The sequence below is a fragment of the Scomber scombrus genome, chromosome 9 (assembly GCF_963691925.1).
Source record: "Scomber scombrus chromosome 9, fScoSco1.1, whole genome shotgun sequence".
NCBI classification, from domain to species: domain Eukaryota; kingdom Metazoa; phylum Chordata; class Actinopteri; order Scombriformes; family Scombridae; genus Scomber; species Scomber scombrus.
Genome location: NC_084978.1, coordinates 14,015,488 through 14,025,759, shown reverse-complemented (window position 1 = coordinate 14,025,759; position 10,272 = coordinate 14,015,488). Strand labels below are relative to the sequence as shown.

The 10,272-nt window shown below is 36.8% G+C and overlaps 1 protein-coding gene across 1 annotated transcript; it reads right to left on the bottom strand.

Annotated features, from left to right (window-relative positions):
* Positions 1-1,002: 1,002 nt before the first annotated feature.
* On the bottom strand, positions 1,003-9,985 carry gdpd2 (glycerophosphodiester phosphodiesterase domain containing 2). The gene is made up of 14 exons (XM_062425214.1): positions 9,899-9,985; positions 9,013-9,116; positions 8,546-8,639; positions 8,248-8,307; positions 8,045-8,143; positions 7,849-7,942; positions 6,727-6,872; positions 6,110-6,192; positions 3,970-4,129; positions 3,605-3,811; positions 3,369-3,517; positions 2,048-2,195; positions 1,840-1,922; positions 1,003-1,045 (listed from the first exon to the last, which is right to left on the bottom strand). Exons 1-14 carry the CDS (start codon positions 9,983-9,985, stop codon positions 1,003-1,005), a joined length of 1,557 nt encoding a protein of 518 aa, XP_062281198.1.
* Between the last annotated feature and the right edge of the window lie 287 nt (positions 9,986-10,272).

The following is a 10,272-nucleotide window of genomic DNA, read 5'->3' as shown; positions in this document are numbered from 1 at the left end:
AATCTGGGACTAATCAGATGCCTCTCTGATGGTGTTATGGACAACAATCTAAACATCAAATAGGTTACACCTCCTGATTTGTATAGTTTACCCTTATTGTAATGGGATTACTTTAGGTGTAGCTCTCTTTGAATGGAATGCACTATTAATGTTTGTTTAATCGCCTTCAATTTTTCTGTTTGTTTTTTTGTAACCACAAGAGGATGTCTGGGAGGGTTGGTTGTAGATTTGGTGGGATTTGCTTTGTTTTTACTTGTTATATGTCAATAGAAAGAGTGCCAAAAAAAAATCTAAACATCTAAAGTGCCTTAAACTTTGATACAACTGTATATGTTGCAATAATATTGCACCAAAATATTACATTTTCTGAGTTTTCATTTCTACAGGGCACTGATACAATATCACAAGACACACTCTTCCAAAAGTATAACTCATGCAACAGTTGAGGATCAAATACACAGACACATCAGAGTATAGATAATAGTTTTAATGCTTTTGGCTCTAGTTACATATATGTAAATAGTTTATATATCTACATCTTTCCTGCATTAATGACCATGAACCAAACACCATGAAAAAACGGTCTGAAATGAATCAAAACACCAACAACACAATGACATAAAGTGCAGAGAGTAAATCCAGTGCCCACAGCTATACAATCAGACAAAAGCGGAATATTTTTAATAGTAACAGAAGAATAATCAAACATGAGAGAACCTGTTAAGAAAAGAGGTAAACCTGGTAAAAAAAAAAAAAAAAAAAAAAACAACAACACCAAACAACTAAAACTGCCATCCAGTGGCACAATGCTGATATTTGATTCAAATTTATAATCTCTGTAAAAAAAGAAAAATTCTCATTTTCATGGCTACAAAATACAGTTTATAGTCCAACGTCAAGGTCCTTTCCTCCTGATCCAGGTCCAAACCGCTCTGAGGCAGAAACATCTGCTGCTCGAGTCCGCTAAACTACACAGTGGGTAAGAAGGGTGACAGTTCTTTCTCACTCCAGGCTGAAGTATTGTTGTTTCCCTGTTTCCCTGATCCTGTTAAAGGTATGAAAACAAATGAAGGGATCCATTTTGACACATTCAATTTCAGTTTTACTAAAAATATTTACTTTGATTGCATTAAACAATCATATTCATGCATATTCATGTTGTTTTGTTGTTGCCAGCAATCATTTTATCACTGTAGTGACATTATTCAGTTATAAGCTTTTCACCACATTCTCTCACTACTTCACCCATTTCCCCATTAGAAGCCTACATACAAATGAAAATGTATACAAACCCACTTTATTCACCATATGTACAGTTATCTGGAATACCGTGCACAACACCCACATGTTAAAAATGTCTTTTTAAGTATGATTATTGTTAATATGTTAACTAGACCTGAGACAATTAGTTGGTTAATTGGTCAGTAGATCAATAGAAAATTAATTAGCTATTTCAACCGATTAATCACTGAAGTAATTTTTCAGGCAAAGAGGACAAACGTTCCCTGGATATCCAACTTCTCAAATCTGTGGTCTTGCTCCTTTCTTTTTTTCTATATTTATAGTTGACTGAAAATCTTTTCGTTTGGACTGAATTTTCTCACTATTTTATGCCACTTCATAGACTTAACAATGAATCGATTGATTAAGAAAATGATGTACTGATCATTAGTGGCAGCAATTCTTCAGTTGCAGCCCTGACTTACCTTTTCTGTGACAGAAACAGTGTGTTTTCCTGGCAGAAACAGGTGAGGTGGATGAGTCAGTCTATATTCACTTCCACAGACATTTTCAAAACAACAGACACAAATATGTATAAGAAACATCATTCCTGTTTACCACTGAAATATGTAGAGAGCGAACATCATCAGAATAGATAAAATATCCACTGAAATCCATATTATTCGGTATATGTGACGTGCCTGAAACAAACAAACATGCTGTTAGGGTCAATGGGTGTCACATACATTTGAAAAAACACACCTCCAACTTCACCTTCGAATGTACTGTATGCTTTAACTGATGGAATTACAAACTTGTTGCTCACCATAACCCAGTCAGGCTGGGTCATATTTTGCAGGAGGTGGCAGGAGTTGGTGGTAACGGAGCTGGCGCCTGCACACCACAGCAGAGAGAACAGCCAACGCTCATTAACCACCCACAGGTTCACTGTGATGTTTTTTTCCCGAAGGTCCCTGTCAGATACATTAGAAACAGAACATGTAGGAAATAAAAAGTTGTAGTTTTAAATATTGGAAGACAGGAATCAGTGGAAAACAGGACAGTAAGTATTTGTGCATGCAGATGTGTTTCTGCATGTGCATAATGTGTATGTTCATATCTACAGTATGTGTGTGTTGTTATATTGTATGATTGGTTCTCTTTCTATTTTAAAAAACAGATTACAGTGTAAAATTCATGATGCCCAGCGCAAACTGTTCCTGCTGTATAAAGAAAGATGATCTGCTGATGTTTGGTAAAAAACCTAAATCAAGAAAACATACTGTGTAGTCTGATGAAACACATCTACAGAGTGGAGTCTTATGTGAAGCATACTTTATCCAAAAGTTTAAGACACACAATGTACAATGGTACATTATCATTAGCAATAGAAATGCATAGTACAGAAGACAGGTGTTATTTGTTTGCAGTGTAATGTTAATGTGAGATGTTTTGTTCTTGCCTATGCCCATGACACAATAAAAATATATAAACTTTTTTGGCTGTATACATACATGGGTAGGTATGGATAAATAGACACACACACACACACACGTCTATATCATATTGCACATGATTTCAGCACAAAAATTGCAAGTATTCAAAGGGTGTAATTAAAGATTAACAAGTGCTAACAGGTATTAAGCATTTGATAAGGAAAACATGAGTTGTGCCATGACCAAAGACAGCAGTGCATAATACCATAATAAAGTGCTGAAGCAAACACACGTGTGTTTGCTTCAGCACTTTATTATGGTGGCCCTGAGGTGCAAAACACATTTCACCAAACATAGTATCTTGAAATGTTATGTTTCCTGTTTTGTTGTTGTGTTTTTTTGAAATGATGCTGATGTGTTTCTCGAGAGTTGTTGTGTTATGCACCTCAGGGCCTTCATATTTTATCAAACATGTTTCTACACTGCATTTCATTCTTTAGTATGTTTCAAAACTGGTTTAAAAAGACACTCCTGGTTGGAACATTATTTGAATGTGATCCCCTGGAGGCCGATGCTTCGTCTTTATATTCAGAGCCAGCACTGTGTCTCAGCATGCTACAGACACACTTCTAATTAACACATTACTGTGTATGCCCTACGGCACTACCTCATACTATATAATATGGGTGTATTTTGTTTCTTCTTGTTTACCTGATTTTTTGTGTAGAGAACTTGCTGTATTTCACATTCAGGTGCTTCCCTCCTTCATTATCCATATCACTTTCATTGTCATAGATCTGGATGAAGCCTGGAGCAGTCATATTAACATAGTCTCTTTGTTTTGGAGGAAGCCAGAGGATCTATTGAAAGGAAAATCAAGCCCTTAACAAATACAATTATGAAATATGTCAATCAAATTCCATTGGAGGAATTGACATCAGACCTACCAGGCTTGGGTCAATGCCAGACTCCAAGATGGTGCTGACTGTGTCCACTGTGTCATTTTCCGGGTTGGCACAACGTAGGTCAAATATCACTGAGATATCGGTCTGCTTGGCAAGGTTGAGGAGCTGAAGTAAGGAAGGTATTGTCTGATTCCCCGCTGTTTCTCTTTCCTCTTTAGAGAGCTGGGACACTGAACGGAAAGGATCTGTCTGGATATCAGATGAGGAGATCATTCATATCAGATATGTGATTTTGTCGTCAATAAGAACACATGATGTGAAAAAAGTCAGATAATACACAATAATTCTGTGTGACAACAGATAAAACTTCATGAGCAAGTGTGTGAACATTTAAATCAAAGTCTCACCTTTAAGAACCATTCACCTGCATTCAGACTCTGTAATCCCTCCCAGGTCAGGTTGCCGCTGTAGTTGAAGTCAATGCCAGGGAACTTCTCTTTAACGTTTGTCGTTCTCCTCAAGAACCCAGAGGAATAGTCATGCATCAAGAAGGGAATTCTGTCTTTACTAGGTTAAAAACAGAAAACAATAAAGATCATCAAAATAAATATAGAAATAAACAACTATTTTTCAATATGTTTGTGTTTTTTATTTCCTTTTCAATTATTATTATTATTTTTTATTTCTAATGTGTATGTGTGTGTTTGTGTGTGTGCTTCATTTGGTTTTCATTTAATTGTTGTATTTCTGTGTATTTAAACAATTTTTATTGCTTCTTTTGCTGATGTTAAGCACCTTGAACTGCCTGTATGAACTGTTTGAAAAGTGCTGTGCAAATAAAATTGACTTGACTGTTTCTTCACCGCAAAGAGTACAGCCATGGTAGTTTCAAACAACCTTCAAACATTTACAGAGTTTCACTAGCTTATTGTGCTACATATCACCTCTTGACTTTGTGCTACACAGTAAATTTCTCAAAGAACACCAGTGCAAGTATAGGGCACAGAAGAATACGCTAGGACTATAAGCTGATTTGATTTCATAAGAGTTGTTAAATTATGTAAAACAGTTAATGTTGGGAAATATTGAGTTAAAAGAAGATTGTATATGTTATTTGACTGTTTTGTTTGAGGAGGGATGAGTACAGGAGTTAATTAAGATGAATAAAATGTTTTATGAGGTATTTCAAGGGCTTCACTGCCCGTAATGCTCTAGGAGCAGAATAAAAAACAAAAAAGTTAGCTTTAGCTCTTTTTGTCAGCAGCCTAGTTGACTTGCCATGAGCTACTGTTTGCTTTGCTAATGTCTATGTGTTTATTTTAGTCACGGAAGAATCATGTCTGATTTGAGAGTCTCATCTTGTAATTTTGATAAACTACAAGAGAATAAGTTAAGGTACTTGTAAGTAGGAAGAGTTCATTATCGGTTTGGCTCTGCACATGATATTTGTTGACAATAATATTAATAATATTTTTTAAACATGAAGTTACGTTAACATTCATTGTTTCTCACCAAAATACAATGCATGTATCTTCCAGGCCTAAAAATCATGCAGAATTTACTCATAAATCATTTGCAGATTGATTTTTGGAAAAATGTTTGATTCTTCATAACTATTTGCCAACAGTCTTCTTCTTTACTGCCTTTGTTTGAGCATTGCTGGATTATTTGACATTACTGCAACCAACTGTTGATCAGTTAATCAGCATAAAACCATTGGCAGGATTTTGTATCTGCTATCTTTTGGCCTTGTGTGTGTGTGTGCATGAAAATCTAACACCCCCTCTCATAGCACTACCAGTGGTAAAAAATAAAACAAAAAAACAACAACAACTCCACGGGATACCTTTAAGTACACTGTTGCCCATAAAGTTGGAATAATTTTGTTTCAGACACATTCCTCTTTTTATTTTCTATTTATACACATCACTAATCACCTTTGACCAGGTGCAATGAGATTGATCAATACAATTTTGAGAATATATACACTTTATCTATCAAGAATAAATCACATAATCACAATCATTTCATGAGAAGAAGTAAAAACTGTTTTATTCCAACTTTATGGGCAACAGTGTAGTTTAGTTGACCTTAGTGGGCAGCAAGAAGAAACTGCAAGAACATTGATAACAAGATGGTGTATTGATTGTAAACATTTGTGTAGCGATCAACAAGCACATAGTAGTAATTATTTGCTATGGAACAGTAGATAATTATTTCCATCTTTATTTATTTATTTGTTTGTTTATTTGTCAGGTACCATGTACAATTGACATTAATCTCAAAGAGAAAAGATGCATTGCACCAGAGTATAGCCATTGGCTAGTTTCCATCTGCAGTCCCAGTGATAGTCCAATATAAGGACTACACACACTAGAAAGTATTGACAGACATACAGTACAACAGGTAGGGCAAGGTGGGTAGATAAACACAAGCACAAAATACATAATTATTTAAAAATATAAATAGGCTTTACTCTTACAACTCACACTAAAAAATACTAAATAAATATGTACTATACTAAATATGAACCCATTTTCACTGTACCTGAGTTGAACGTCTGTCTCAAAGGCCGTCACGCCGCACGCTATGCTCCTATTGAACGACATCATGGTGTTCTCCGGAGCCAGCTGAACACAGACAGGACAGATGGGTGAAGCACACTCATGTGCTTAAACTCATAAACTACCCCAAAGCTGTGTGAACACGCACAACCCCATACAGAGTGTTAAATTGAGCCTATTGGCGAACCAAGAGCAAAGCAGACTAACAAGATGTAAGAGCAACATGGCATATGGGGCCCTCACATGACTGGACATGTTCACACCTGAGCCAGACATAGAGCTGTAATGTGAACACATGAAAGTGCAAAGCCATGTGATATCATTACAGTATCAGTATACTGAATATGACAGAATACATTGCATAATTCACTTTGAATTGCAGAAAATGATGATATTTGCATGGATTGTAGACACATTTTCTTCTTGGGTCACTTAAAAGTTAAATAACAATTAGACTACCTGCCTAAATGAACAACAATCCTTAACTAAAATTGCTATGCCTCAACTGTTACAGCTTTATCCAAAAGTGTACAAATGACAACATGAAACATAGACCGTTTGTGTGTTTAGGGTTTTGTAAACAGTAAACAGGATTCTCACCATTGGTGCACCTCGGTGGCCAATGAGCTTTGGTTTTTCAGGTAATTCCTGCAGTTCTATCAGACAAGGTGAGTCAATAAGCAACGGACATAGGAAGATGGCTGCTGACACCACTACAAAGACAGTCGCAATCAGGAACTTCGAGCCTGGTGGAAACAAAGAACAAATTGCCTCTGGTTATTTACATTGCTGTGAGTACAACCACAGGACTAGTACAGTCGTTCTTTTAGGAAAGTGAGTTAATAATGACTATTATTTGTACTATGAGAGTATCATAAACATCAGAAGTGCTTTTCAAACCGTTCCTTTTTTGTATGCCTTTTTCACTAGAATTGACACATGAATATTTCACAAGAATTGTTTCATGCGTCATTCAAATGACATGTTGTAATTCAAGCAGAAACCAGATTATTCTTATACAAACAGTTTACACAATGTTCTTGTTGTGTTTAAAACAAATTAAAAGTTATACGTGGTTAAGATGACTTGATCGGTGCATTGTTCATTCCTGCAATCCACTGAACATTTCTGCAGAGCACGCAAACTCTAGTGTGCTATAGGGTTTGAGAACAAGTATTACAATAACTTCTAAAAAATAACTCAAGACTCAAGAATATTGGTGGGATGGGTGAATATGTCTCTAATTTCTTAATTAACTGTAAATTGTAAGAGCCAATGAGCATCATTAAGATGTTTTTTTTTCATTTCATATCTCTGCCTTTAATCCTTTATTTGTATTCACTCTGCATGTCAACCTATAGCACTAGATCAAGATAATCAATCTTATCTTGTAGAAACGATTTCCTCATTTTCAAAACTGACTTTTTGAAAATGCAATGAAATGTTTTAGCAAGCCAGTGATGAGGTTTCTGTCTGGAAAAATGTAGTGTCTGTATAAACTGTTATATTTCCTTGTGACTCATTACAGTTTGTGCTTTTAAAGGGGATATTTTCCTCGCTGCTGTCGCCAAGTCTTGGCTCATTGGAAAATTTGGGTCTTTGTAAATTTGAGTCTAGAGCTGCTCTATGTGAAAAGTACCCTGAGATAACTTTTGTAATGATTTGGTGCTTTATAAGTAAAACTGACTTGACTTGACTTTTTAGATGATGTTGTAAACATACATTTGTCCTTGGCCATGTGGAAGCCTTGGAAGACAAACGAGCTCAGCAGGGTCAAAGCTCCAACGGCTCCAAACTGCAGGAAAGGAGCTGTGGCCTGCCAAAAGGACCACATGGACATCAAAAACACAATCAAAGCCATGAACAAAAACAGATGATTATCATTCCCACACAATTAAATGCTTTATCTTCACTGTACCTGCAGAGAGAGAGGAACAGTCGGCCATTCTTGTCGCCACTTCAAACTGATTCCCACGACTCCAAAGGAGATGAATAGCACACCAAAAAACAACAAGATCTGCGGACAGAAAAAGCAAAAATTATACGTGGTGAGAAAATTCAACCTCAATATGATGATGAGTTTTGCCGGTAAAAAGTTGAGCAGTTAAATATTTACAATACCTTATGCAGCCAATGTAGGTTGAGTGGTTCCCTCAAAGCAACTTGAAACAGTGCAAAGACCTGTAATGAACAGTGTTATGGTAAATTACAGAACATGAAACTGCAACTATAATTTCATACTGGAAAAAAGAAACAACCTATACTACATGATACTAGGCTAAACAATTGCAATTTTATGATTTTTGTTTAGTTGAAACATCCATTACCATGCCCATAATTCACTAGCGCCTTGAGAGTGAGGTATGATTATGCAGTTACTCCATCATTACTGCTGAATTGCAAATTATTATATTCTCACCAGCAGTAGAACACAGTAGCTGGTTAACACTGTGGACACGATGATCACTACCATGAACCAGTTCACCCAGCGTTTCAGTTTTGCGAAGCCTTCCCTGATAAAAGAACAATAGAGGGCAACATAGGGTTAGCAGAACAAAGGTCACTAAAAAAAGAAAAAAGAAAAGGAAAGAAAAGAGAGGATTCTGGGCTTTTGTGCTAGCCTCAATGTGGGCTGTGTGTGTGTGTGTGTGTGTGTGTGTGTGTGTGTGTGTGTGTGTGTGTGTGTGTGTGTGTGTGCGTGTGTGTGTGTGTGTGTGTGTGTTCAATTCAATTAACTTTAATTGTCATTCTTATGCTGGTACAGTTAAAAAAACATTTTAAAAGAGAGAACAGAGTGTTTGTTTGTTTGTGTGTGTGGGTGTGTGTGTGCGTGTGTGTGTGTGTGTGTGTGTGTGTGTGTGTGTGTGTGTGTGTGTTTTGACTCACCAGTTAACATCCTCTCGGTCATTATAGGTAACCAGACAAATGTACATCCAGCATAGGGAAAGCAGGGAGACCAGAGTGACAGCTGAGAACCAGCAGCATGCATACTGGAAAAGGACAGGTGGGACATGATTTGTTTTCAAGCTCTGATGCTTCAACGCTTTTATGAGTAAAATAAAGATAAAGATCTTATGTGTGCTTTGTGAGAGTGCGTGTGTGTGTGTGTGTGTGTGTGTATACACCCTGTGTATGATTCCAACATTTTTTCATACTCTGTTTCGCTCTGTGCACTATGTTGTGAAAACCCAACACAAACAGCCCCTTCATTCTCTTTCACCATCATCAACACACCTCCACTGTCCATTGCAATCTCGTCTCCAAATTAAAAGCAGCCACCATCCTCATTCCTCCTTTCATAATCATGTTCCAGATGAATCCATAACAAGCCTGTTAGGGCCTGTGTGTTTACTCATTACTCTTGGAACACAAATGCATATTCACCATTTCAATCATCACTTCATGTTTTCTTTTGCTATAAATGATTCCCCTAAAACTGTTTTCCCTAAACAGAGTAAAAAGGTTTGTATAGGTCATAGGCAATGTTTTATATTACTGAATTCAGTCTGGTGGAATGTTAATCCCTGATTACAGGGATTTGTAAAGGTTATGCTGCAGTGGAAGTACAAGGAAAACTTAAATCTAAAGAGTCATTTTAAACAGATTAGCACACACTACAACTACAATGCAGTAGAGGAGAGCTGAAGAGAATTGAACTTTTAGAACAACTACAACTTATCTGAGTGTACTAATTATCATACACATATATTTCTGTTTATATAAACGCATATTCAGTTTTTGACATATGTGAAAATATGCCCCCAAAACTTACTTTTCTCTTATTTCTACTTGACTGGTTCAAGTGGCAGCTATACAAAACCCTGCTGCAAACAACACAGCAACTATCGTCTTGCGACATCCCCTCTTCTTCTCATTCACAGTTTAGGAAATGCAGATCCTGTTTTGTAGGTCTGGACACCTGATACACGCAGCCAGAAGGAGGATAGAGGAGCAAGCCCAGATAACCCTTTCTCTGGATACTGAGGAGATGCTTGACCTCATTCACTGCTCTCAACCTATGCAGTGCAGGAGAAAAAAAAAGGATGACTGTGACAGAAAGCAAATGAGGGAGGGGGGAAAAAAAGAGTTTCTTTTGGGTATTAAGGCAATCCCTGCTCAATAACACCATCAATAGAGCCTGTGTGC

What these genes read in the sequence shown, in the direction of transcription:
- gdpd2 (XM_062425214.1), bottom strand. Translation starts at nt 9,985, where the DNA reads ATGTCGCAAGACGATAGTTGCTGTGTTGTTTGCAGCAGGGTTTTGTAT. An exon ending in ACCTACATTGGCTGCATAAG is followed by an intron (nt 8,144 to 8,247) that starts GTATTGTAAATA and finishes TTCTGTCCGCAG; the next exon opens with ATCTTGTTGTTTTTTGGTGT. An exon ending in GCCACCGAGGTGCACCAATG is followed by an intron (nt 6,193 to 6,726) that starts GTGAGAATCCTG and finishes GTCTGTGTTCAG; the next exon opens with CTGGCTCCGGAGAACACCAT.